The sequence below is a fragment of the Anarhichas minor genome, unplaced genomic scaffold, assembly GCF_050575085.1.
Source record: "Anarhichas minor isolate MPS153535 unplaced genomic scaffold, ASM5057508v1 ptg000025l, whole genome shotgun sequence".
NCBI classification, from domain to species: domain Eukaryota; kingdom Metazoa; phylum Chordata; class Actinopteri; order Perciformes; family Anarhichadidae; genus Anarhichas; species Anarhichas minor.
The window spans coordinates 6,184,926-6,210,815 of record NW_027466471.1 but is presented as its reverse complement, the minus strand read 5'-3'; the positions used below and the strand labels follow the sequence as shown (position 1 = coordinate 6,210,815).

General features: G+C 45.3%; 4 protein-coding genes across 5 annotated transcripts; 1 reads left to right on the top strand and 3 right to left on the bottom strand.

Annotated features, from left to right (window-relative positions):
• The first annotated feature begins 2,075 nt into the window (after nt 1–2,075).
• On the top strand, nt 2,076–4,771 carry pdxp (pyridoxal (pyridoxine, vitamin B6) phosphatase). Its single transcript, XM_076099185.1, has 2 exons — nt 2,076–2,867; nt 3,766–4,771. Exons 1-2 carry the CDS (start codon nt 2,270–2,272, stop codon nt 4,110–4,112), a joined length of 945 nt encoding a protein of 314 aa, XP_075955300.1. The 5' UTR covers nt 2,076–2,269; the 3' UTR covers nt 4,113–4,771.
• Nucleotides 4,772–4,858: 87 nt separating this feature from the next.
• kgd4 (alpha-ketoglutarate dehydrogenase subunit 4) lies at nt 4,859–7,851 on the bottom strand. 2 transcript variants are annotated; one of them, XM_076099187.1, is made up of 6 exons: nt 7,826–7,851; nt 7,524–7,630; nt 7,137–7,235; nt 6,123–6,186; nt 5,668–5,858; nt 4,859–5,392 (listed from the first exon to the last, which is right to left on the bottom strand). In XM_076099187.1, exons 3-6 carry the CDS (start codon nt 7,188–7,190, stop codon nt 5,375–5,377), a joined length of 327 nt encoding a protein of 108 aa, XP_075955302.1. In that variant the 5' UTR covers nt 7,191–7,235; nt 7,524–7,630; nt 7,826–7,851; the 3' UTR covers nt 4,859–5,374. The 2 variants fall into 2 exon arrangements, with proteins under 2 accessions (XP_075955302.1, XP_075955301.1); XM_076099186.1 differs by lacking the exon at nt 7,826–7,851 and having other exon boundaries at nt 7,524–7,796.
• A 1,278-nt stretch (nt 7,852–9,129) lies between these two features.
• LOC142957531 (betaine--homocysteine S-methyltransferase 1-like) lies at nt 9,130–12,394 on the bottom strand. Its single transcript, XM_076099423.1, has 8 exons — nt 12,377–12,394; nt 11,316–11,448; nt 11,026–11,138; nt 10,694–10,885; nt 10,449–10,596; nt 9,827–10,009; nt 9,420–9,648; nt 9,130–9,307 (listed from the first exon to the last, which is right to left on the bottom strand). Exons 1-8 carry the CDS (start codon nt 12,392–12,394, stop codon nt 9,130–9,132), a joined length of 1,194 nt encoding a protein of 397 aa, XP_075955538.1.
• A 546-nt stretch (nt 12,395–12,940) lies between these two features.
• LOC142957529 (betaine--homocysteine S-methyltransferase 1-like) lies at nt 12,941–15,576 on the bottom strand. Its single transcript, XM_076099422.1, has 8 exons — nt 15,559–15,576; nt 14,563–14,695; nt 14,355–14,467; nt 14,068–14,259; nt 13,805–13,952; nt 13,536–13,718; nt 13,226–13,454; nt 12,941–13,124 (listed from the first exon to the last, which is right to left on the bottom strand). The coding sequence occupies exons 1-8, from the start codon at nt 15,574–15,576 to the stop codon at nt 12,941–12,943; spliced, it is 1,200 nt and encodes a 399-aa protein (XP_075955537.1).
• Nucleotides 15,577–25,890: the final 10,314 nt, after the last annotated feature.

Sequence of the window (25,890 nt, the reverse complement as noted above, 5' to 3'; positions counted from 1 at the left end):
GTGATTAGTTTAACAAGCTTTTTTGAAGCCGGGGCTCTGATGTGAATTTTGTACAAACGTGGGGGAAGAGGATGTTCAAACAAACCTGTAGCTGGCATTAGAAGTGGATACACAGCTGCACACTTGTCAAACGGCTCATCACAACATTGTCCAGTAAGTTCAAAGAGGGAATAAGAAATAAGTTTGATAGGCTTCTATATCTCTGTACGTCTCTGTACGACTGCAGTAGGAGCTGTGTCCGCATTCTCGGCAATAAGTCAGACACGTTCCCGGTGGGTGTTGGCCTCCGCCAGGGCTGCCCTTTGTCACCGGTCCTGTTCGTGATTTTCATGGACAGGATATCTAGGCGCAGCCTGGGGGCGGAGAACGTCAGTTTCGGGGGTCTCGGGATCGCCTCTCTGCTATTTGCAGATGATGTGGTCCTGTTAGCCTCCTCGGATCGTGACCTCCAGCATTCACTGGGACGGTTTGCAGCCGAGTGTGAAGCGGCGGGGATGAGAGTTAGCACCTCCAAATCTGAGGCCATGGTGCTCTGCCGGAAACCGGTGGATTGCTCCCTCCAGGTGGGGACGGAGTGCCTACCTCAAGCGAAGGAGTTCAAGTATCTCGGGGTCTTGTTCACGAGTGAGGGTAAGATGGAGCGGGAGATCGACAGACGGATCGGTGCGGCTGCAGCAGTAAAGCAGGCGCTGCACCGGACCGTCTTGGTGAAGAGGGAGCTGAGCCGGAAGGCAAAGCTCTCAATTTACCACTCGGTCTACGTTCCTACCCTCACCTATGGTCACGAACTCTGGGTCGTGACCGAAAGGACAAGGTCGCGGCTACAAGCGACCGAAATGAGTTTCCTCCGTAGGGTGGCCGGGCTTAGCCTTAGAGATAGGGTAAGGAGCTCGGTCATCAGGAGGGAGCTTGGAGTCGAGCCGCTACTCCTTCGCGTCGAAAGGAGTCAGCTGAGGTGGTTCGGGCATCTAATTAGGATGCCTCCTGGACGCCTCCCACTGGAGGTTTTCCAGGCACGTCCAACTGGGAAGAGACCCCGGGGAAGACCCAGAACACGCTGGAGAGATTACATCTCCCAGCTGGCCTGGGAACGCCTCGGGATCCCCCAGAATGAGCTGGAACATGTTGCCGGTGAGAGGGAGGTCTGGGTCGGCCTGCTTGCCCTGCTGCCACCGCGACCCGACCCCGGATAAGCGGTGGAAAATGGATGGATGGATGGAGGCTTCTATATAAACCTTTCCTGTTGGCTCAGTAAGACAGAGGAGGCTATAGGGGTTTGGCTGCATGAGTGTACTCTGTTCTGTGTGTGTTGGAGTTCACATCTGTGTTGTTTGTGGGTTAGAGCCCCATCTAGTGACCTGAGAAAAAGACTTCATTGAGAGTGAGACTTGTGCCTCATAAATCATGGCTTCCTGGACCAGAATTAAGGCCGATTCTAGAAATACTCAGCTGTAGAAAAGTAAGGATATTTATTTAAATACTCTCATTAAAGTTACAGCTTTCAGGATCTGGTACATTACTACCAAAGTATCACTGTAAATATTTGTTTCTCGCTGTACTTGGCTTCTTTGCAGATAAATATTTTACAAAAACATACACACAGCTGCAGGTTTCTCAAGTCTAACACAACAGCTCTGCACTAAATCCTACCGCCAGGTTATGATGCTCTGATTCAACTGTACAATCCTTTTGGAGGATGTAATTGTATCGCATTTTATCAAGAGGTGTTTATTAGTCTATTCTCATTTATATAGATTGGGTGGCCAAAATATTAAAATTGAATGAATAGTATTTATAATAGAGTAGTTTTAGTATAGAAGGCACATTGATAATTTTATTCAAGTAAAGGATCTGAGTACATCTTCTACAACTATATATTTATATTAGGCGTAGTTATGTAGCGTTTATGTACATTCAAAAAACATAAAATAAAATGCCACATAAGCGTCCATCAGTTGCCAAGAGGGCGCAATGTAATTTTTAGTGGATGTTGCTTATAAAAGGCTTGTGACACACACGCGCCTGATTGGTTAAAGTGCTGCCGTTTGATTGGTCAGTGTGGACACCGTGGGCGTGGTTTAACGTCAATGTTTATGTAGCCTGCTGCCCGTGTATGTAACCGCACCAAGGACTCTGCAATGTGATTTGATTGACCATTCGTCTGTTTTCGTACCATTCTATCCGCGGTCGTTAGCACATTATGCACCAGCCGTCGACATGGGGGACCACTAGCAGGTGAAACACGGAGGAAACCCAGGAAAACGCCGGAATGGCAGGCGCCTTTGGCTTCAAAGGCTGCCAGAAGATTCGAGGTCCGCAGATTCGGAAACTGCTCGAGGCGAAGGACTTCATTCTCTTCGACTGCGACGGGGTCATATGGCACGGGGAGACGGCGATAACGGGCGCGGCGAAGGTGGTGAGCTCGCTGATACGGCACGGGAAAAACGTCGTGTTCGTCACCAACAACTGCACCAGGCCCCGGGAGAATTACGTGCACAAGTTCTACCGGCTGGGCTTCACCGACGTGATGCTGGAGCAGATCTTCAGCTCGTCGTACTGCTCGGCTCTCTACCTGCGGGACGTCGTTAAGGTCCGCGGCCAGGTGTTCGTCATGGGCTGCGACGGAATGCGCAGAGAGCTGGAGGAGGCGGGCATCCCCTGCGTGGAGGAGGCGGACGAACCGGGCGCCACCATCTACGACTGCGCCCTGGCTCCGGACGTCAAGGCGGTGCTGGTGGGACACGACGACAAACTGACTTTTCTCAAACTGGCCAAAGCCTCGTGCTACCTGCGGGACCCTGACTGTCTGTTCCTGGCCACCGACAACGACCCCTGGCACCCTTTGTCGGGTGGAAGGATACTGCCAGGTAATGGTGGTGATGAGGCTGTGTCTGTTGAAGCTCGGCCCCCTCCAGTGTTTTTTTTTTGTGTGTGTGTGTGTGTGTGTGTGTGTGTGTGTGTGTGTGTGTGTGTGTGTGTGTGTGTGTGTGTGTGTGTGTGTGTGTGTGTGTGTGTGTGTGTGTGTGTGTGTGCCAACCATGTATAGATCACTGACCGGGCACAGGCCCAAGGAGCCCGAGAGGTCAGCTCGAGCTGGAGCCTGGAGGAAGTGTGATGCAGGGGCGCCCCCAGTAATGTTTAATGGGGGGGCACTGAAGTCAGTATCAATATGAAAGTTAAGGAAATACATATTTTGGTTTTATATTTTCCAGTTACTAATTATCTGAAGTGCATAGACAGAAAATAGTTCCCCCAATAATAATAATAATAACTCTCCAGTTTTAATCCTGTTTCCCATTGGAGAGTGTTTGCGTGAATCTGCTGTGACATGAAGGTTTGTAGAGGATTCAGCCTCTGTTCATCTCCAGCAGGAACCAAACAATAGAACGTAATGTTAACCTGCTCATTCTAGCTGCGGTAAACATTTTATGTTGTCTAGAATACAATCATACACTGCGGTGGATTAACCATGGCTGAATTGAGCCATTCTTCTGGGCCCCACCGTTCACAGAGCAGCGTTATTACGGTCTAGAACCCAAGTCAGTGTCCGGTACTCCCATTCTGAAATACCACCTGGCCTCAGGTCTGTGTCGGCTTGATTGAACACTCATTTATTGAGGCATAAATATGCAACAAGGTAGTGCATCGTGAACTGATATATTAATGCATAATACAGAAATATCTCAATTTTACCCGGGTTGGAGGAGAGGAAGTGATTCACTCTGCTCTTACCTTTTTGTATCATCTTTACCCCCCCCCCGGAAGGTTCTGGGTCCCTCACTGCAGCCCTGGAGGTGTCCTCAGGCCGCAAGGCCACCGTGATCGGCAAGCCCAGCCGCTTCATGTTCGAGTGCATCTCCAGCCAGTTCCGGGGGGTGGACCCCGCCCAGTGCCTGATGATCGGGGACCGGCTGGAGGTGGACATGCTGTTCGGGTCCAACTGCGGCTTCGACACCATGCTCACCCTCACCGGCGTGTCTCAGCTCGAGGAGGCCCAGGAGTACAAGGACAGCGAGCTGACCGACAAACACCGCTTGGTGCCCGACTACGTGGTGGACTCCATCGCCGACTTCCTGTCGGCTTTTGAGGAACAGGAGGAACAGAGCAATTGACGGGAGTCCCATCGCCTGGCATCCATTGCTTCTACTGCATTTCCAACATACCTATCCACAATGATCAATAACCAGAAACATTCCTCACCAACAAGGGCGCTGTTTATGACCAAGACACGCATAGGACAGAATATTCTCCCCCCCCAAAAATTAATCAAGAGTAATCCAGTGCATACCTCAGTGTTTCTTCTCGTGTTGTGCCCATTTGTGACTTGGCAGTTGCTGTAGGTGTTAATATTAATCTATGAATATACTGCACTTTCTTCTCCATAGAGTTCACCGGTCGGTATTTTTGTAAAGCCATGAATTGTTCTATAATGGCATTCATCTTTTTTTTGCCAAAAGGCAGACATGTACTTACTGAGGCAGAATTGTGTTTCTCATGTGTGTTTAATCCATGGCGAGAGATAATAAAACTGTGAGAGACTTGAAATGATAATCTGCCAGTCAGACAGGTGAAGCGTACGCTCGCCTCTCCGTCACGTCTGTGCCGCTTGTGTCAGTATTCATCGGAGTGCTAAACGGCTTACCGGATCTCATAGTTAGAAAAGAAAAACCCCACAGGTCATACTGCACTGTTGTGAAATGTCGATGTTGTTAATGTTTGCCATATAGAGCATGCCAGCGACGGTAACGGCAATAAAACCCCTGAAAATGAACCCTAAACATGTCGCTCATCTGTTGGAAGACCATATTGTCCTCTTCTTCTGTGGTTGTCTACATCAAGCACGATAAGAACGCCACAATCAAAATACAATATGTTCTTTTAATCATTTCACATGAACTCACCATTCCACTCACTACTACTGCAACTCCATATCCAGCATCCCTCCGAACAAACATCAGTTAAGTGTATTGTAGGGAAATGCACCGTCCCATTGTTGTCTTCTATGTAGCAGAGCTTTGTGCTTTCATTTAAGCGTGGGGGCATTGCAAGTGCAGCACTAAAATTATATGTATAATATATAAGATTAAAAATGTTGAGTTGAGCTGTAATGTCAACCAAGGTTTACCAAAATCAGGAAAGCTGTTGGGGATAGTTGTAGCTTTGCTGCGTGTGAAACTGAGGATGTCCCTTTAGTATGAACTTAAAATACAGTAAGGATTTAACATCTTCAAAATCAATAAATCAGCATATGTACATTTTAACTGACTTTATTCTACATCACGTCTCATGTGGCAATAGGTTGAGCTGACGAATAGTTAAAGACAGACTGTCACACACGTAAGGACTTTGGTTGCAGTGATCGAGTCGCTTCGTGTCATTCTGGTCCACCACGCTGTGAAGAAAGAAGATAGAATACTGATCGGTAAAAAAACATTATGTACGAACAAGAAACGTGACAAAGGCTCCTTAATATTCACACTGTGGATAAAACTTTATTTAGGTTTACACCTTCAGCTTTTTGCAACTAGTTACAAGATGTCTTTCTTCACATTTCAACTGTTAAAATCTACAGGAGTTTAAAGTCCAAAGAGTACAACGCAGGTTTATCTTGAGTCTAGGACAAAGGTTATGTTCTGACTGATACCTGAAGTCTAGAGGGGCCCTCACCTGGATGTAGTCCATTTCCTCTGCCGCCATCGGTCTCCTGCGGTACCTTGCAGGTAGCAGCTGAATAGAGGCCAGCGAATCTGGCGTGCCAGAAATTGGGGTCAGAGGTACGTGAGGTCGTGATGACAGAGGCGGCGTCACGGTGCTGTGTGGGGAGAAGTTAACCGCTAATGTTTTCAAAGCCTCTTGGGCTAGGAAAGGAAAGAAGAAGAAAGGAAGAAAAAGGTCACTGATGATAAAAAGGCAACTCACGGAGCACCGAGCAGGAATCATCGATGAGGAAATGCTTATTTTCTAGAGTAACATTCATTCAATCCTCGCTAAATGTTTATCATTTACACCATGAAACAACAAAAGGTTACGTATCAGTGACATCACCATGAGCTGTTTTTAGGGTGGGTTCATGTAGGTCATCAAGTGACTATCAAACCCTCATTCACTCTCTTCATGCTCACCATTGGGCCGTGCGATGTCTAGTCTTTGGGGGAACTTGATCAGAGGAGCGTGAGGCCGAACTGCCTGCAAACAGACACACATTACATCAGACAGCTGTGTGGATTTAACAATTGAATGATAAAAAGCACAAGCACAAGGTTTGTTGTGTGATTGAAGTGATGACCGCAGCCTGAGACTGTGACAGGACACTCGCACAAAGTGTCTCAGATAACAGCAACTTTGCTTCATACTATTGCTGCAACTAATGATCAGAGTGACAAAAAACAAGTGACAGACTGAGATGAACAGTTAAAGTCATAAGGCAAGAACAAGAGTCCTGGTACAAGCTTCTAACGTGCAATATTTTGCCTTTTTTTTCTTCTTTTTAATCACTGATTAGAAACTAAATTTTATACCGAACAAAACTAAGCAAACGTGAGGCATTCTTTTAAAACTATTTTCAGACTAAACAATACATCAACTAACCAAAAAAGAAAATGTAAAATGATTGGATGCAGTTGTAATCCACATAACGCTAAACATTGTTTTTGATATTTGCTGGGATACAGTATCTTTGTCAATGAGCGAGAGAACCGAAAATGACAACATTCACTGAGCGACGTAATAAGTTAACAGACAATAAGTATGTGTCCTAACTTTAAGTTATTTTCTTAGCGCCACTTCTTCTCTGTACAAAGCTTTCTAAAGCTAAGCTAGTTTCCTCCTGAACAGAGGACTCTAGCTAACAGTCATGACAGACTGAGCTCACAGCCGTTTAAAATGTCAGTGACTGTTCATGTAGAATTAGTCAGTAAACGACTTGTTCTGCTGCTGCTGTCTCAACACGACAACATATTGCGGTTAAACAAGGACATCAACAAGGGTACGGCGGTGTTTGTCACCCAGAAAAGGCCTCGCTAAAAAAGCTTATCAACTGTAAAGAACGTCGGAAAGGCGACGTTTTTAATGTCCAACGTTAATCTGACCTCAACACACCGATGTCTACCGTAATTCAAATTGTGGAGCGCTGTTACCTGGATAATTCGGGCGGCGGGTGCTGCCATTTTGGAGCTGACTTTGCTTCCCATGACGACCCCGCGGGTTCACTTCCGGTATAGAGACGCTCCGTGCAGCTGCCGAAAGACACCACAAGATGGCGGTGCTGTTATTGTAAACTGTTAAATCTATACCATAACACGCAGAGTGCTCCAGAGGATGCGGTTCATGGGAATGGTGCGGAGGGATGGAGGGGGATAAGATGCCTCTCTTGAAGCCCAACTGTCACATGAATAACATCAATAATCTTTAGGTGATATAGCAATAATATGAATCGTCTAAGGCTAGAATGTTAATAACATGGCTGAGTTTTGAGTCTTTAATTCTATAGGCTAACGTCACCTTACGTCTAGTCATGTCTTTACCTCTCTGGCGAAGCGGCCGTCAGATATGTTGTCCCAGCGGTTGTCCTGCGAGGTCAAATCCTCAGGCCATACTGCAGCCTTATCATTCCGGGTTGTGAGTTAGCCTCCTGTCAAAAAGGGACATACAAAAATAGACCAATAAAATACCTTAATCCGCTGTAAAGCACAACCAGTCGAGGTCAAATGAGGCTTTAAAGACTTTTATTCCCCATTAACCTACTAAAAGGGCAATACTATTGTCTGTGTGATACCTAAAATGTCAATACAAGACTACTGTGCTAGGGCAAAGACAAATATCGTACCCTATCTCTGACTCCACTCCGTCTTGATAAAAAAAAAAAGGTCAAGGAAGGCTTGTCCAATCAACGACGAGGAAAGTAGCAGAGATCGTTTATAATGGAAGATGTGTCACCAGCAGAAAATTTACAGTCAAGCACAAGCACGAATCTCTCAAGCTGCTTTGCAAATACATAGTAATGACATATAATTGAATGGAGGTAGACGTAACATCATCCCACTCTATGATTACAGCACAAATAATAGATAGTATAACCAAATATAGCTTGGCATCTTGTCCCTCTATAATGTTAAAGAGTTACAAAGAGACTGTTTTTTAAAAATAACTGGAATGGTCAAAATCAAAGCAGCGGAGGTTGGATTTCTTCAGTATTTGTCCCCTTCATGGATCAAAATGCTGCATCCTAAATCTCCATAATGTAACTCAATATCATTTTTCATTGGAGCCCTCCCTGCCTGGTTAATGTGAATCTCTTATAACTCCATGTTTATGTAACATAAACTCAAAATTAAATGACGCTGATGACATAAATCACTTGTTAGCAACTTTTTTCTGAGTATTCTCATGTGTAAAATTATAATTTAGAATTCATTCATCTATCTTTAATAATGTAATACAAATGATAAAACCATTCAGCAGTTAATACTGTACATAAAGTCTTGTAAGATTGACTTGTGAACCTAAAATGATCATAACCTTTGAAATAATAAGCGATAACTTTTACAAGAAATGAACACATTCTCAGCTTGTTACCACTACTGCTAACTAGTGGCGTATCTCTCTTATAAGGCTCTTTGTAAGTGCGGTCAGTTTCATGTGGGCCATGATATCACAACATGATATCACAACACCGCCATCTACTGGATCCCTCATTCATTGCAGGATTCTCTAAAGCCTTTTGCTGAAATTCCACGTGAACCATTTCGACATGGTTTAAGTATATTTGTTATAAATGTTTGTGTGCATGGTGTCATGATCATCACATATCTACAGATGATGGAACTGATAAACATCCATCCACCCATCCACAGCAAGAAACTACATCTCAACAGTCGAGTGGCCAATTCACATTTTATTAGATCTTCTTTTATTAAACAAACTGGTCCAGAGTCATGGAAAACAAAAAGGTCCCGATCTAAACATGGGCCGACTCCTAACTTGACAACACCCCTGTGGCTGCGCATTCTTTCTTACAACCAACAGCAGCACAGTTTACAGATATAGTGCATGCTACTATATGTGCTGCGTCAGTAGCTGCGCGCCACGGCTGTCTGACCCAGGCCTGCTTGCCGGCTGTGTGACGGAGACTCAGTGGCTCTTTGACCTGTCGAACAGCTGCGTGAGTTGGTCCTGAGAGGTGGCCTCTTTCTGCTGCATGAGATCATTGTGGCCCTTGGTGACGCCCCAGCTGTCGGGGGCAGACATGGAGGGACACAGGGGTCGACCAGATGCCGGCTTCAGGTTCTCCCAGTAGTCACGGCGGGCTCTAGAAGAGACAAAGAGTCACACAAGTTAGTACTCACTGGTCTCGAAGAGCTGATTTTTCACACTTTAGGGTGCCATATTTATGGTATTCAGTAACAAAAGTCTCCTCTGACCTGGCTCTGACCCAGGGCTTGGTGTGCATCTCTAGACCAGCACCCCAGTTGCCGTGCTTCTCTGACGCGACTGGGAGGAAACCCCTCTCGGGGGCCAGCTCCTCTGCAACAGCCCTGATGTGGTAGGGCTCAAATCCACAGCAGCCGCCGATGAAGTGGATGCCAGCGTTGAAGGCCTCTCTGGCGTACTTGTGCATGTCCCAGCGGGACAGGATCCTGGGCTCCAGACCTGACAGGGGATTTATACACATTAGACCCCATAACCGTAGTTGCTTTTGGGTTACCTTGCAGCAGTGGGATGCAGTGCACCAGCCGGAGGGCGTATGCGCACGCACACTGAGAAAGCACTTATTTTTAAGGTGTAATGTTATATGTTTGAAAGAAAATGCAGCGCGGTGTTTGATTACCGAAGGGGAATTCTGGCAGGTCGATGAATCCCTGACAGTTGCAGTCGGGGGTGTGGTATGCCAGGGGCTGCACCATATAGTGAGCCTTCAGCCCGGCCTTCTCCACTCCCTCCTTCATCATCTTGACAGCTTGCACACAGGTCATGGGGTCAAAGTGGCAGTTGACGCCAACAATCTGGGCACCTACAGGGGAACATGCATTGGCGTGAGCTGGCTGTTACTGATAAGAGGAAGAAAAAACAGGTGGAAGAGACAGAACCAACTGTGGTTTAAGGATTTATGGTTTGGGTAAAATCTCTCAAATCTCAAATTTGGCTGATTCCCTTTTAGATGGTCAACATTTCTGTGCTGGCGACTGGACGACGCACAGAAATGTTTTGGCACGTAGGCTGGTCCCAGTTATTCATTCTTAATACCAGTAGACCACGAACAGATTGTCTTATCTCGTGTCTACCGGTTAGAAATCTTGCCCTTGCCACCTCAGGAAATACGGACTAGTCACACTACAGAGAGCTCATGTGAGGAGAAGATGAGTTCATGTGAACCATTTTAAAGTTACATTTGCTTTTGGCATCCAACTACAGGTTGTGCTCATGGGTGTATTAAAGAACACTGTACCCACCGGCTTTGACCAGCCTGACGGCACACTCTGCAGGTGAGACGCCGTGCATGTCTCCCTCCGGTCCGATGCACATGGAAGCAGCCACAGGCTTCCCTGTCGCCTTCAGCACCTCCACGGCCCACACGGCCTCCTCGACATGCTCAAAGTACTGCAGGACAGAGACATTATGAACATCCACGGAAAAAGAAAATGAGGGATAAATTCAGTTATGATTAAGTGATGTTTTTATCTTTCTTAATCTCTACCTCAGCAATCAGGAAGTCCACGTTCTTCTTCATGAACACGTCCAGCTGTTTCTTCAAGATGGCCTTCACTTCTGTCTCACTCTTGCAGCTCAGGTAAGACGGAGTCTGACACACTCCACCGGCCACCAGGGCGTCGCCCTCGTCGGCGACCTCACGGGCCAAATCGCAGGCGGCCTCATTGATCTGAGCTCCCTGCGGGTCAAAAAAAACAAATTATGGGCGAAACTAAGCTGAGAATCGTTTGTGCCAGTTTTCAGCGCACGGACAACCAGCCACCTGTGGAATGTTCTGCTTATTCTTATGAAAGTGTCGCGATGGCCAATTGGACTTACGGTGTAGGTGACCTTGTTGCCCCTGTTCTCCAGTTTGTCATCGCTGGCGTAGAAGGTGAATGTCTGCATGACATTGGCCCCGGCCCTCAGGAACTCCCTGTGCAGCTGTCGCACTGAAATCATCAAATGAACCAACGCACGATGAAGCAAACATACAAGCAAATCCATCTAAAGTGTGACACATGACGCACAAGCAAAGGTAATTTGCAGGGAACCAATGCAGAGGATAATGAAGCAGCCATTTAGAGTCCAAACAGAGTATTGAAATTGGTACAACAGCTCGTTCTCACCTGCTTCAGGGTGCTCTGCGGCAGCTTCAGGCGTCCAGGGACCGGCCTTCACGTAGCCCCTCTTCTCCAGGGCGAACACGAAGCCTCCATCGCCGATCACGACCTCTCCAGCGTCGAGACGCTCCAAAATTCCCTGTGGTGACGGATCAGTGTGAGCTCAGAATGATGTGGATTGAATGTGACTGTCAGTCAGGCTGGAGATGAGCCACTGAGGCCAAAGAGTCTGTAGGTTTATGTTCAACTTGACAGCAGCTGACACCGGCACACCACTTTGTAGTATAGTCCCTGGGCAGCATCCCCCCCATCCCCCCCCCCCCTCTCAGTGACCTTGAGAGTCATCAAGAAAGCAGCACATGTCATTTCAGAGAGCAGCTGCACGGCTCCCATTGACTGATAGACCTGAACCTTTTGAATGCCACATGCTTGACTCTCAAAGTGAAATTAAGTGAAAGTGAACAAACTCTTTTCACTTTCTTGGTCTTTAGTACACTTGAGACCGGGGTCTGCAAAATGTATTTGCATCCACACTCAGTCTGAATAATAGCAGTCACTGTGGTGAGCTTGAAGTCACTGCCCTGCCACTAGATTGTTTATAGTTTTTTTTATTTTTTATTGATAGATTCAATTATTTAAATCCAAGTAAAGCCCCACCTGGTGTGTGCTCATGTCATGAACGCTCACCAGATCCCCATCGGGTCAAACCACACCGAGAGTCAGATTTGTCTGTTATATTATTTGTTTGTATTTGTTTTTATATGTATTTGCCCTTTCATAAAACATGACAAATTCTGGAATTTCTACAATAATAAAACAGCAATTAAGAGAAACTCCTTCACTAATTTCAAGAAGAAATACCTCACGTCACTCTTAGAGATTATCATGATCACCATCTATATCATGAGCTGAAAGGAAAAAAAACTTGTCAGTTTAGTTGGTTCCAACTCAAGAGAGAAAAAGAGGCATCGAGAAGAGTTTTAATAATTATGTCACTTTCTATAACTTCTTACATACATCCACATCCTGAAAGCATAAACAGCCTTTAGACAAAAGTTCACACATACCTTCTTTGCTGGTGCCATAATCCTGCAGCTGTGTGGACTCCTGACTGCTCAGACTTTGAGAGGCTGAAGCGACATTAGAGAGGAGCAGGAGGCCACTATAAATCTGTCTGAAGCAGGGGAGGGGTCCAAATGGGAGCTGCTCTGATTGGCAGCGGGCAAATTACACAACTGCAATGTTTACGCGGTCCCCTCCCCTCTTTTAACTGAATGAGAGTATTGTGAGTGTCCCAGTTAAATATGGCTGTTTGGTCTGTTTGTCTGGTTTCTGTTTTTTTGGACCCCTGAATAGACGAGTCCAACTCAATAGTGGGCAGTTACCAACAAGGCTTGAGTCCCTTCTAAATCGGTGCATATGTGAAATGTGTGACGTATTCATGGTTATATTTTGTTGTGGCACTCCAATAGCACTCATTCCACACTGACAACACGTAGACATGAAATTAGGTGACACACTGAGGTTTATTGTTTGGGGTTTACAGAGTAATACTCCACAAGTGGAGCATCGCTGTTACAAGTGCTTTTTCATCTTCAGACTGAACTCGGAAAGTCTTCTTCCCGCCGTCCTCATGCCTTGGCCTTCTTCTGCATCTCCAGCAAGTGCTTCATTTCCTGGCTGCTGGTGGCCTCTTTGTGCTGCAGCAGGTCAGCGTGGCCCTTGGTCACGCCCCAGCTCTCTGGCGTGGACATGGACGGGCACTTGGGACGACCGGATGCGGGAGCGAGATGCTCCCAGTAGTCCCGACGGGACCTAGAGGGGGCGGAGACACAAGTTAAACAAGATGTACCGAGTAATATACTATTCTTTAACACATGTGCATTTCAGTATTTTGAGTATTTTGGCTGGTTTACCTGGCTCGGACCCAGGGTTTGGTGTGCATCTCCAGACCAGCACCCCACATTCCATGCTTCTCTGAGCCGGGGGCCACGATCCCTCTCTCAGGGGCCAGCTCCTCTGCTATGGCCCTGATGTGGTAGGGCTCAAACCCACAGCAGCCACCGATGAAGCGGATGCCAGCCTTGTAGGCCTCTCTGGCGTACTCGTGCATGTCCCAGCGGGTCAGGATCCTGGGCTCCAGGGCTGAGGAAGAAAAAAGGAGACAAATGTAAGAAGCTGAATACACAACTGTTTTTTTTCAAATGTCCGAGCAAATTATATTACCGAAGGGGAATTCTGGCAGATCGATGAATCCCTGACAGTTGCAGTCGGGGGTGTGGAATGCCAGGGGCTGCACCATGTAGTGAGACTTCAGCCGGGCCTTCTCCACTCCCTCCTTCATCATCGTCACAGCTTTCACAGAGGTCATGGGGTCAAAGTGGCAGTTGACTCCCACAATCTGGGCACCTGGAGAACAGAGGGAATTTTTTTTATTGCCGTATCAGATAACACAGCTGACTCTCAAGTAAAGAAACATGTGGGTAATATCGTACCGGCCTTCACCAGCCTGACGGCACACTCTCCGGGTAAGACGCCGTGCATGTCTCCCTCCGGTCCGATGCACATGGAGGCAGCCACGGGCTTCCCGCTGGTCTTCAGCACCTCCACTGCCCACACGGCCTCCTCGACATGCTCGAAGTACTGCAGTGAGAGAAACAACACAGTCACCACTGAGCGCTCACTCGCTCCACTAATCCTATTTTAGATTGAAGTCGCTCCAACAACGACAAGACTTGGAAACGAGAAGTGGATCTACCTCAGCAATCAGGAAGTCCACGTTCTTCTTCATGAACACGTCCAGCTGTTTCTTGAAGATGGCCTTCACGTCTGTCTCACTCTTGCAGCTCAGGTAGGATGGAGTCTGACACACTCCACCGGCAACCAGGGCGTCTCCTTCACTGGCTACTTCCCTTGCCAGGTCACAGGCTGCCTCGTTGATTTTGGCCCCCTGAGAGAACATCACAGTTGATGGAGAAGGCCACAATCAGTACGGGATAAAGCGGTATTTGTTGTAAATGTTGGCTGATATAGTTGGCCACTCACAGTGATTTTCAAGTTCTGACCCCTGTTCTCCAGTTTGTCGTCGCTGGCGTAGAACGTGAAGGTCTGCATGACATTGGCCCCGGCCCTCAAGAACTCCCTGTGCAGCTGCCGCACTAATGGAAACACACATGTTTGAAGCTTTTAGGTTTGTGTACCTTCCCTCCATGTGGTTTTAGACACAGCGTGTGAGTGTTTGTGTCTGTCGTACCAGCCTCAGGGTGTGTGACGGTAGCCTCGGGGGTCCAGGGCCCGGCCTTCACGTAGCCTCTCTTCTCCAGAGCGAACACGAAGCCTCCGTCGCCGATCACCACCTCCCCAGCATTGAGCCGCTCAATGATACCCTTTGGGAGCAGAGAGATTTAAGCCAACACATCACTTAAGCTCCATGCTGAATGGCTTATCAACTTTTGATATTTTGTAGGTTACCTAAAGGGACAGTTCCAAAAACATTGCAAAATCCTGACCCGGTTACTCAAGATAATCCACAGACCCACAGTTTTGAGCTGTTACATGTAGGTGAAATGTATGGTTGGAAGTAAATAGTTCCTACAAGGTCTGTGGACTATCTTGAGCATGACTTCTGGAGATAGAAATTGCTGTTGACTGAAGTAAATGTATTTATTTTGCACTTTGAGCCATGTAGTCCCATTATATTGGGGAGAAGTTAGACATCACTATAGCCGATATCTTCCAAAACTATGCAACTCACATTTAAACAATCTAGATTTATAAATAGCTCTACAGGTAAGAGGGAACATGTGTATTTTTCAATTTTGTGACGAACTGTCCCTTTAATATCTCTACAAATACAACAGGGAAGAGAGACCAGACAGACAACATGTTAGTGATTTAAACACAATACAAGAGCATTTGACAACGAGAGATGTGTTGCAGTTTGCAGAAAATTCATGACAAATGTGTGCAAGGAAAATGTTCTGATACCCGTACAAAGGTGCAGAGATAAAAGCAGTTATCCCCCTGAGATGCTCCAGCAGTGACTGCTTTAGTCTGGTTGTTTCACAAACCACATGCACGCTCGCACATACAACCTGACAACCTGACAACAAGACAGCACGGCCCATGGACCAAGAGTACAACTACAACCCACAGTAATTACATGCCACAGTTTTGCATCAACAGAATCTCTGCAGAATAAGAAGGCAGTAATATAAATGCAGTATCGTCTGCATAGAGCTTTATATACCTTCTTGACAGGTGCCATCTCTTCTTCCCGGTTTCAGTTGAAGCACTAAGCACTTGGTAACAGCGAACCCCTTTTTTTGCCCAACGAGTGCAGAGAGTCGGCCCTCACCAACTTTATACTGCTGGGTGAATATGGGAGGATTTAATTTCATTGCCAAATTCATGTATAATTACCACATCTCTGTTTGGACATTGTGCAACACAGTCTGGCTCACAGATCAATGATGAAGGTACGGGCAGCAGGTGGTTCAGCTGAGACAGGGACATACTGTACTTCTGTTTCAGAAAGAGCTATGTGCCTGTTTAATGATTATATTAATATCTCCAGTTGACCATTAACCATTCGTGCTGTGTTGTAAACTACAGTTTAGTTAATTGTGGGTCACTGTGGAGTGTAACACATAAAAGAAAGGGTTAGTTTAAAATGTGAGAGTTTACTTTGGGAATGCAAATTAGTTTCCTGCAAATGAGCATTCGGTAAAATGTTAATATGTTGTTATTGGTTAACCAGCCTGGTTACATCAAACCAAATCCTCCAGGTGTTCGTCTCCTTTATGTGATCCTGAAAACGTCTGATGCGATTAAAGTTATGGTGACCTCACAGCTGGAACTGTCTGCAAAGGCCTGAAGAGATAAGCTCGCATTGTGCACCTCGGTCCAATACCTGCTAGTCTTGAAAACCAAGCTGGCAATGGTCCATGCAATGTGAGGTGACTGATTGCAGCTTCTATATGTTGTGGATTTATATGAAGATCTCATAACAGAAGGGTAGTTTGTGTATCTTAGTCTTGTGCAAAGAAGCTATTGCAGAACTATAACAAAAGTAATTTTCAAGCAAAAATGACAAAAATGTGATAGTCCCAGCTTCACCATGGTGAGAATCTTTTGTTTCTACTTGTCCTGCACTACAGTAAAGTCAATGTTTTTGGGCTTTGTACTGTTGGTTGAATAAAACAAGACTTTTGCCCAAAGGACATTGCGATGGATGTTTTTTTAATCATCTCTTTTAGACAGAGCGATAAATCAAGAAAAGAATCCACAAATCATTCAGCTGGTTGCTGCTCTTTGTTTTAAATAATTCAGTCCAACATTTCTGAACCATATTCTCTTAACAACAGAAACCAGTATAAAGCAACACTGCTGCATGTGGAGTTTTCCAGTTTAACCAGTAACACCTCCTTTTCTGCCCACATCTTCATCTGTGGCCTTTTTTTTTTTTTTTCATGCCCCGCACACAGACATGTGCTAAAACATGTACAAATAGGCACGGGCACACACAGGTACGGGGGGGCATTGACCTTCAGCGGACCGCTGATGTGTAGCTCTGTCAGCTCTGGGTCGAGCCAGTTTCAGGGGGAGTGAGATAGGCCTCCCTAAGATGTTTATCAACAGAGTCAAAGTTCAGAAAAACGCCTCCCATCTATAGTTCACAGTAGGGTTTCATCAGCATGTGTCCGACTTGCACAGATCCTGTTACCCTCTGCGGATCTAATGGAACTGTTCATAAAAGTGTTGCATCCTAAAAATGTATTGCCGCACCAGTTTGCAAAAGTCTGCAAAACTATGCCTTTAGGGAAATTCAAATGTTTATAGTTATGTTCCACATGATAGTCTCTGACTCAAACAAGATAAATATGAGGATAAGAAGGACTGGGACTCTGTGTTCTTTAGACTGTTACATCACAGGGCAGCCCAAAGAAAAAGTTAGAAAGTTACTTATAAAGGTTCCTCAAACTGGTGGGAAGGCGATGGCTCTCTGCTTACAACCCAGCCATTCATCAAACAGAAAAAATAGTTCCACCACACAGTTAACTGGCTGTATTAAGAGCGGAGTGGTCTTTTTTACTATAAGGTGTAGAAGTTTCCCTTGCAGAGGCAACGCAGCAGGACCAAAGGGAAGGTGTTTAAGTGTACATGTGTGGTGCACATGTTTTTTTTTTTTAGGGAGCGATTGTCCACATGTTTGTGAGTGTGTGCGTATGTGTTTGTGTGTAGGAGCAGAAATAGCTCAAGTGTCACTGAAGTGCTGAGTGAAGCAGCAGATCTCCACGGTGGAAGAGACCCCCAAATCCCAAGAATCCTGTTCTGAAGAGAACACGTGCCCACTGACTGATCCAATGGCTTGTGCAAACATACAGTGAAGGGACCAAGGAAGCTTGGAATGATGAAATCGATTATATAAAGGGACTTCTTTCTTCCAGTGATCACCTTTTGGATTTAGACCTTTGTCTCTTTTTTACAACCTCTCCTTTGCCTGTGAGGTTGCACCATAAATCCAGTTCTGTGAAATCTATATATCTATCATATCCCATTTCTTCTGAGGTCTTGCAGCTATTCCAGTTCAGAGTATCTGCCGTTGACCAGCAGCTGTACAGAGTGACTTTTATCTCTTTGCAGCCACAACTAGTTCTCGCAGGCTGAGGCTGGATCTGAGGCCGTCCGTGCAGTTGCAACGGGACGAAAGGCAGAGGGTGAAGGGAGAAGGGGCCGACGACCAACTGGAAGGAGGGGGGGGGGGGGGGGGGGGGGGCTCTTCACAGTTGGGACAGATCTGGAATGGTTGAAAGAGGTGAGGGTTGGAAGTGAGGCTGGCTGGGAAAAGGGCCAAATTTAAGGCATGAGAGAACGGAGGATGAGCGTACGCAAACTTTTGGAAGAACGTGCAAGCCCGGCTCTTTCTGTGGGGAGCCACGTTCGTTGTGTGAAGGTCCTCGGCTGACAATGATAAAGTCCAGGTTAACTATTAACTCCTAATGAACTGATACAGTGTTGCTCTTTTGGTCAGGTGGCAACACAAGTAGGACAGAGAGAAGTTGGTGTACCACCCAAACATGGGTTAATGTTTTTGAGTTGTGTGCTCAATTGTTTCAGTCTGGTAACTAAATATGCAGAGTTTGTGATAGTTGGGCCTGAATGCAGTGAACCTCATGTGCATCGTTACATGCAAAGCCAGCACTGACCCACCTCTTCTCTCCCTACATAACCTCCACACATGGTCCGTTGTCCGCGTTGCTTCACTCTGTCCCCCCCGTTCTACAGGGACTCCCTGTGCCACTGCAGCCCCCTGTTTACCTCCACCCCTTCCTCTGGTCCAATCACGGCTCAAGCTGAGGAAGACATTCTGCTGACACCAGCCATTCTTTGCGGATTTGTGGGCCACAGAACGACAGATAGGGAGAGAGACGCTAAGCGGGAGACAAAGAGAGAGGGAGAGCACTGCCGTCTTTGTATGCTGGTTTCATAAAGAAATAGCATCTGGTTGCACTGCACCAATCATGACTTCTTATTAGGTTTTCAAATGTTTAAAATGTACTAAACAAGAAGCAGCCATTACAAATGATTCAATGTCATACTAATTTAGGACACAAGAGGGCCCACTAGTGCACTTCCTTCAGTTCTCTCTCTTATGCACACTTGAAACAGGTGATATTTTGCACTGAGGTGTCCACAGCTCGCCTCCTTTTTCACTCTATGTACTTGAATTTGTCACACCTACACATTTTGTATTTTATATTATAGTAACAATAAACCTAAGTGACACATTTTCAGCACATCAGAACACGCAGACTGATTTGTTTTCACGGCTACAACAGTTGCGTCACATACATTTTGTGACAAACATAAAGTTAAGGGAGGGATGGTTTGATCCGACCAACCTGTAGCTCACTGTAATAAAGCGACTTTTCATAACATTCTTCTTTTCATTGCCTCTTGGTGAGAGGCCTCTATGGAGGGTTTACAGTGCCTTATCTTTTAACGGCTCCTAATCTCATGGCAACTCAACAGCTGCTCCCTGAATGTATACAAAAAAAGGAGAATAAATCATCAAATAACAGTCAGATGAGTGGAAATAAAATCCCGGGCTGGCATGCATGCATATCATTGATTTGTTCTGTTTTTTAAACCACGGCCGTAGGGTTATGAAAAGCATTCTTGAGCAATGAGCCGCTTCAAATATCAGATTGAGTTAGCTGGTGTGCGTTGTTGCCCTTTTGTTTGTTAGCAACCACAGACGTGTTGTCCAAACACAATTCATGAAGTCACCTGCATCCAACGGGTTGTGTTTATTTTGGCAAAAGACGAACAGCAGTGTAACGCTGCTGATGCTAGTTAGGTTTGAACGCTCGGTGTGATTTTACGGGATTTGGGTCCTCCCCCGTGTCTGTGGCTTGATTCATATGTTGAGATTAGTAGAAGGGTTTGTCAGATAAATTAAATTTGGATAAGCAAAGAGTCAAAATGTTTGTGTTTGTGTACACCAAAGTACTCTTCAAAATCACCAAATAAGATGATCTCTAGTTTAGATATTTATGACTCAGACACAGATTGAATAGCTTGCTGTTTTTGTTTATCAGATGAAGTCAAATACAATTTAGTTATCTGTCATGTTGAAAATGTGTCACGGCAGAGACATCAGAGCATTTTCTGTCTTTATTTCTAAAGACTGACATCATGCTCGGCTTGTTCCAGCAGGGTCTGCTTGCTGTTTGAGTGACCTAACTCCGTTGGGATGCTCTGCTTTGCTCTGTTTTTGTGGCACAGAGTCTTGTGTCACCTTTATGTCACACTTTATTTGCCTCTCATGTGTGACCTCATTTACAACAACAAACCGTATACTGCTGGGAAATTCCTCCCAAAACAAAAATGGAAATGATGGATTCTCCCATTTTTTGTTTTTTTTCTGAATGCCAGGTCTCTGACCACACTGTTGCCTACTGTATGTTTATGTTTACCTCACTGGACTGAGACGTTTTAACCCATAATTAAGCAGAGTCTTTCTTCATCGGCTGGCCGTACATGGGTGTGACAACAACATGAGCTCACAGTATTTGAAAAGGAATGTAAAGTTATATTGAAGTTTATAAAAACTGGACAAAAAGTGATCTGTTTTGTCATTATGGTTATATGGTGTTACTTTGTTAATATTCAAGATCTGATTTATGCTATTAAGGCGAAGTTTCACAGAGTGTAGAGGCCTTGAATTCTACTTATTTTACTCATTTTGCGGCTGGCTAGTTAGCCAGCTACCTTGTCAATGCCACCATGCTTCCATGCTAGCGTTACACCGGCCAAAGAAAACCAGCCCAACAGCAGGCTGCTGGGCAGCAGCAGCAGTGCTAGGTCTATGGTCCCTTTGCCTCACTCCTTGCCGCAAAGAGGCCCCTTCGTTGTGACAAAAGCATGAAGGTTCTTTACAGACTAGCTAACCAACTAGCCAGCTCTGGAGATGGACAATTAGCTCGCTAACTAGCCAGCTGCCCTCTCCGGAGCTTCCGGCTGCTCTCCTCCAGGCAAAGGGGGTTGGCCATTATGGTCCCATTGGTTAATGTTAACTTTCTCAAGGAATACTCCCGGTCCTGGAGGGTGACGGGTTGTACATAGAAACTTGTATTTTCGTCATTCATTATAAAAATAAAAAAACAAGAACAGCACTTGCTAGCCAGCGTTAACTAACATGTTCAGAGAATTATTCTGCCTCCACCTACAGATATACGTCATCATGTTTACTAAAAGTTTTTTTTTCTTTTCCCATCCCATCAATCACCTTTCGACCTCTCAGATATATCTTGTGATCCACTGGAGGGGTCCCTCAGCTCAGGGTGAGAAGTAGCCTACTGCTTTATACTGTGTTGTACATTTGTTCATGTGGAAGCTTTTGAGGCATCTGCTAAAGTCTGTTTGTGGCATATAAACCAACTCCCACATAAACCTACAATTATTGTATCACTACTTTGTTCACCCATGCAATCCAAATACAAAGCCCTTGTTCACACAAAGGCCACCACTCGCATGTAGCTATTGGTAGCTTTAGAATCAGTACAGCTATATATTTAAAGAATGCTCTGCAGTTAAAACAATTATACTGGCCCTTATTTTCACACACAAACACATATCCGACATGCACCAGGAATGGCATCATCAAGAGAGCGTTACTTCCTCCCCACAGCCACTAACCATCAAACCCAATCATCTCTCCCAGGGTCTCTTAAGTCTTCTCTGTATTTCCCCATGGTGTTACCCTCAACATCTTCCTCACTCTGCAGACCGGAGGGCTGTGGTGACCACACTTTTTTTTTACTATTTACAGACTTTCATGCCTCCCACAGTGTTCTCACCAGGACGACGCACACAGAGACAGATCTTGGTGTGGAAAGAGGAAGTCCAGAAGGCAGGGCCGACCAAATGACACAGTGGCTCTGCCGTGGTGGAGGAGCGGCGCACCGTGTGAGCGAGGAGACAAAACTGTGAGGGTATGAAGCTTGAGGCCGTGAAGAACGTCAGGAGGGCGGCGTAAAGAGCTGCACTCAACAAACTCCCACTGCAGCATCCCACAGAGGAAATAAGAGCTGGTGTTAACAGGCTGGGAAGAGGAGTTGCTGTGCTTTTTTTTGTTTTTCTGTCGGCTCGTACAAAATATACACAAAAAAAAACCAGCAAGCAGATAGTATGCAGTAAATACCGATGTGGTGAAACTCATAATGTTTGAGTTATGGAGGGGAAGCTTTAAAAAGTCATGATGACGCATGTCTAAAGTGGTCACGAGTGGACCCTCATCAATGTGGACACTTGATGGGATCTTTGCTAACATCATTTATGATAGTCTAAACCAAAAGAGCTTTACCCAGCATGCGTCACGTGTGTTTAAATAAATGAGAAGGTGAAATAATCACATGACAAGCTGACTGCACTCATTATATTTATAAAAAGACTGAAAACTGCTTCAAGGAGACATTCTTCAACGACAACATTAGACAGTGAGGAAGCATGTTTATTAGATTCGGATGCATATTCTCTGACGGGATAAACAAAGAGACTGAAGGCATGAAGCTGAACAAGTGTTCACTAAGACAAGGCTCGAGGATCATCCCTCCACCATTCTCTTCTCGTGAGAATTTGAAAAGAAAAAAGCGGCCTCCCAAAACACACCAGAACCAGCATGTTTTTCCAAACCTGTCTGTAAATGATACCTCGGTTACTCAAGTGACTCTTAACAGAGCTGCGTAAGGCCTTCATCAATCTACATGGACTTCCTGTGGCAATTTATCACCGGCACCATTTGACATCGCTTACAAACCACACAAATCCTTCAAAACATGCAGTTGGGGCCCCGGCGTCATTCACTATTCCCCTCTGCCATGTATTTCCCCCCCTAAAATATTCATATGGTCCTGGTGTGACAGTCAGTCCCTGAGTTGTCACCGTTCCACAGACCACATTGTAATAAGTGTGGTTTATGGGTCCGGCTCAGCTCCCTGAGTGAGAAGAGAGGAAAGAACACAGTTTCTTCTCTACAGGAGCAGAAACAGCATGCAGAGGGAAGCTGATCTCAGATCTTTCCTGGAGCCTCCCGTGAAGAAAACAAGGACGGAGGTTCTCTTATTACTTGGTGCTGCTCGGTACAACAACGCAGACGTGGAGACACTGCTGTCTACGTACGATTACATCTAAAAAACAGAACTGTCAAGTCAAAGTTCAGTCTAGTTATATAAAGTTCCGCGTTGTGGTAAATACAGTATGTATTTTTGCATTCTTGAAAAAAAGTTTGATGAGGTGATCAATATCACCACTCTCGTGTGTAGAGTAAATATGAAGATATAGCCAGCAGCCGGTTAGCTTAGCTTAGCATAAAGACTGGAAACTCTGTCCAAAGGTAACATAATCCACCTAGAAGCACCTCCAAAGCTCACTAATCAACATGTTATTGTTTGTTTAATCTTTACATAAGCCAACGTGTATAAGCCATATGTTTTAGTTTAGCGGTTTGGCAAGAAAGCAGATGGATGTATTTCCAAAAGTGTAGAACTATTCCTTTAAGGATAAATCCAAGCAATAGAGGGGGCCAGTGCCCCGGTAATATTAAGCCTGGACTCACTGTAAATTGGTGTTTCAGTATCTTGCCCAAGGGCACTTCGACAAGTGGACTGAGGGGGCCAGGGATCGAAACACCGACCTTCTGATTAGTGGACGACCACTCTACCTCCTTGCTTGAAATATTAGGAACAACAAAAGTCGAATGTGGCCCGGTCTGCCCCCCCATTTTAAATGTTTAGAGCCACCACTGTCAATGATCAGCATTTGTTCTATTTCAATATAAGAAAAATATTGACTCAATTTGTAGGAGAAACATGTAAATCGTACAATAGGCTCTTAAATTATGCACATTAAAAAGATGTCTAATCAAATTAAGATTTTGATGGGTAAATGTGTTAACCCAATTACATTGTTATAATTCTATATCTATAATTCTATTTGCATATTCCACATTATTATTTTCAATTGTCAATATCTCAGAGTGTACCCTACGTAAACTGTGAGAAAAAAGCTTTGATACACGAAAGTAAAGAAAAGGGGGAAAAGTTGTAACTATAAAGAAGAAATTGCGAAGGAAGCGTGAATAAATGAGTTGGCTCCACGTGTTTATTGTTGGGAGTTTATGGGAAGCGGAGTCGAGTCCAGGAACTCGTCATCATCTCTGACACTTTTCTTCTTCTTCTTCTTCTTCTTCTTCTTCTTCTTCTTCTTCTTCTCTCTGAGACGAGCGGAGCGGGGGGAAGGGAGAAGGGGGAGGGAGGGAGAGAGGAGAAGAGGAGAAGAGGCCGACGTCAGACGGCGGTGGGACGGCTTTACGTGAGGGCAGAAGGAATGAGAATAATAACGTCCTGAAGAAAGGAGACTCGAGTGAATGAGAGTGTGGAGAGCTGCGCCGCGCGTGGAAGATAACCCAGCGTTTCAAAACAAAGGACAGCTACTTCTTCTTCTTCTTCTTCTTCTGCGCCTGCATACATCTCTCCACGCCGACTTCCCGTAAGTAGAAGACAATGCGACAAGGAAACGTGTAGCGTAGCTGTTTGAAAGCACTGATGTCACACATCTCCTCTTCGGCTGGCAGGTTTCATGTTGCCAGAAAAGTGTCATTAATGTAACGGTTGTTGTTACAGGAAGTCTCGCTTGTGTGTTAAAGTCCCTGTAACTGTCAGGAAAAGACTCTTTTCTCAGAACCAAGCGTTTCATTGCACAAAGCTGAGTTTAATGCCAGCTGTTAGTAAGGAAGTTTGCATGCTGCATTGATTCTGACGCAACCACATGAAGACAACCCGAGTGGTGATGTGTTTTTTAGTTTCTTTGGAGGGATGTGGACTGGGAGAAAGTGAGGCATCTAAAGGTGCAGCTCTGTGGTCCCACAACATCTGGCAGCAGCTGAAAATCCCAGCACAGTGTCTTATTAGAGAAATCACCTCCGCCAGAAGCCCAACTGCTTATTACACAGCTCTATTTTATTATTTTTATAAATTGTTTTTATATCCCAATCTGTCTTTCACACACGGCCGTGCACGCAGCAGCTCCTCTGTGTCTCTTTCCACCGCAACCCCACGTCCTTGAAGTGCATGGAGGAGTTCCACCCATGTGAGAGCCACCCATGGAGCTCTCTGGCCCGATGCACGCTGAGAGGGGAAGTGGCTCCACATCATAAACTAAACAAAGCCAGGAAAACCGTTGCGTGTTTATTCTAGCCGAGTTCAAGGACAAACCATAGTGACATGATGAGTGGAGGGAGTCGCCGCCAACTTTCAGAACTTTTACACTGTTATAAAATCAGATTTTTCTTCAATGTCTCACAAAAATATCATAGGAGTTATATAGTATGCTGCTATTATGCTGTAATTGACTTTTGGTGTGATTGCCCTAACCCTGCCGTCTTCTCCTAGATTGAGTTTTGACAACCGCCCGGGTGAGAAGTGCAAACTTGTTTCGTGTCACTGGATCTGGATGGAGCAATGTGAAGGTGATGGCAAAAGGAGATTTTTTTTTTCAGTGGTGAAAAAGCAAGTTGTGCTTTCTAGTAAATGCAACAAAAACTGTCTTGTGGCTGTATGTCAAATTGATCTATTTTGGTCTGGTTTATACGAGACAGAAGAGAAATGTGTACCGGACTCTTCTGTGATTGATTTCAATCTGTGAACATCAGCAGAAAGTTGTACGTCTAGGAAGATGGTCAGCGATTTATGAGTAGAACTTGTAGAGGATAAGACTAACTAACCATACAGATAGCCATTTCCAGTTTGTTACATTGTTGCTTATCATAGCTTTTTAGCTTATTTGATGGATTCTCTATCTTCTTGGAGGGCCACTGTTCCCCATTCAATTCCCCAGAGTGTGAAAATCATCTTGTAAACTCTAAATTACCCGGTTTTCACAGCGCAAGCAGTAACTTTCCACGATAAGTCCACTGATCGTGTGATGTAAAATCAGTGAAGTGCCCCTTTAATGCAGAAAAGTAGATCAAATCTCCAAACTGTTATAATATAAAGTATACGCAACTATTAGTCATTAG

What these genes read in the sequence shown, in the direction of transcription:
- pdxp (XM_076099185.1), top strand. Translation starts at nt 2,270, where the DNA reads ATGGCAGGCGCCTTTGGCTTCAAAGGCTGCCAGAAGATTCGAGGTCCG. An exon ending in GGGTGGAAGGATACTGCCAG is followed by an intron (nt 2,868 to 3,765) that starts GTAATGGTGGTG and finishes CCCCCCCGGAAG; the next exon opens with GTTCTGGGTCCCTCACTGCA.
- kgd4 (XM_076099187.1), bottom strand. Translation starts at nt 7,190, where the DNA reads ATGGGAAGCAAAGTCAGCTCCAAAATGGCAGCACCCGCCGCCCGAATT. An exon ending in CCGCCGCCCGAATTATCCAG is followed by an intron (nt 6,187 to 7,136) that starts GTAACAGCGCTC and finishes GTCTGTTTGCAG; the next exon opens with GCAGTTCGGCCTCACGCTCC. An exon ending in AGACATCGCACGGCCCAATG is followed by an intron (nt 5,859 to 6,122) that starts GTGAGCATGAAG and finishes TTCCTTTCCTAG; the next exon opens with CCCAAGAGGCTTTGAAAACA.
- LOC142957531 (XM_076099423.1), bottom strand. An exon ending in TGGACTTCCTGATTGCTGAG is followed by an intron (nt 10,597 to 10,693) that starts GTAGAGATTAAG and finishes TCTGTCCTGCAG; the next exon opens with TACTTTGAGCATGTCGAGGA. An exon ending in AAGCCCTGGGTCAGAGCCAG is followed by an intron (nt 9,308 to 9,419) that starts GTCAGAGGAGAC and finishes TGTCTCTTCTAG; the next exon opens with AGCCCGCCGTGACTACTGGG.
- LOC142957529 (XM_076099422.1), bottom strand. An exon ending in GTCAGAACTTGAAAATCACT is followed by an intron (nt 14,260 to 14,354) that starts GTGAGTGGCCAA and finishes ATGTTCTCTCAG; the next exon opens with GGGGCCAAAATCAACGAGGC. An exon ending in TGGACTTCCTGATTGCTGAG is followed by an intron (nt 13,953 to 14,067) that starts GTAGATCCACTT and finishes CTCTCACTGCAG; the next exon opens with TACTTCGAGCATGTCGAGGA.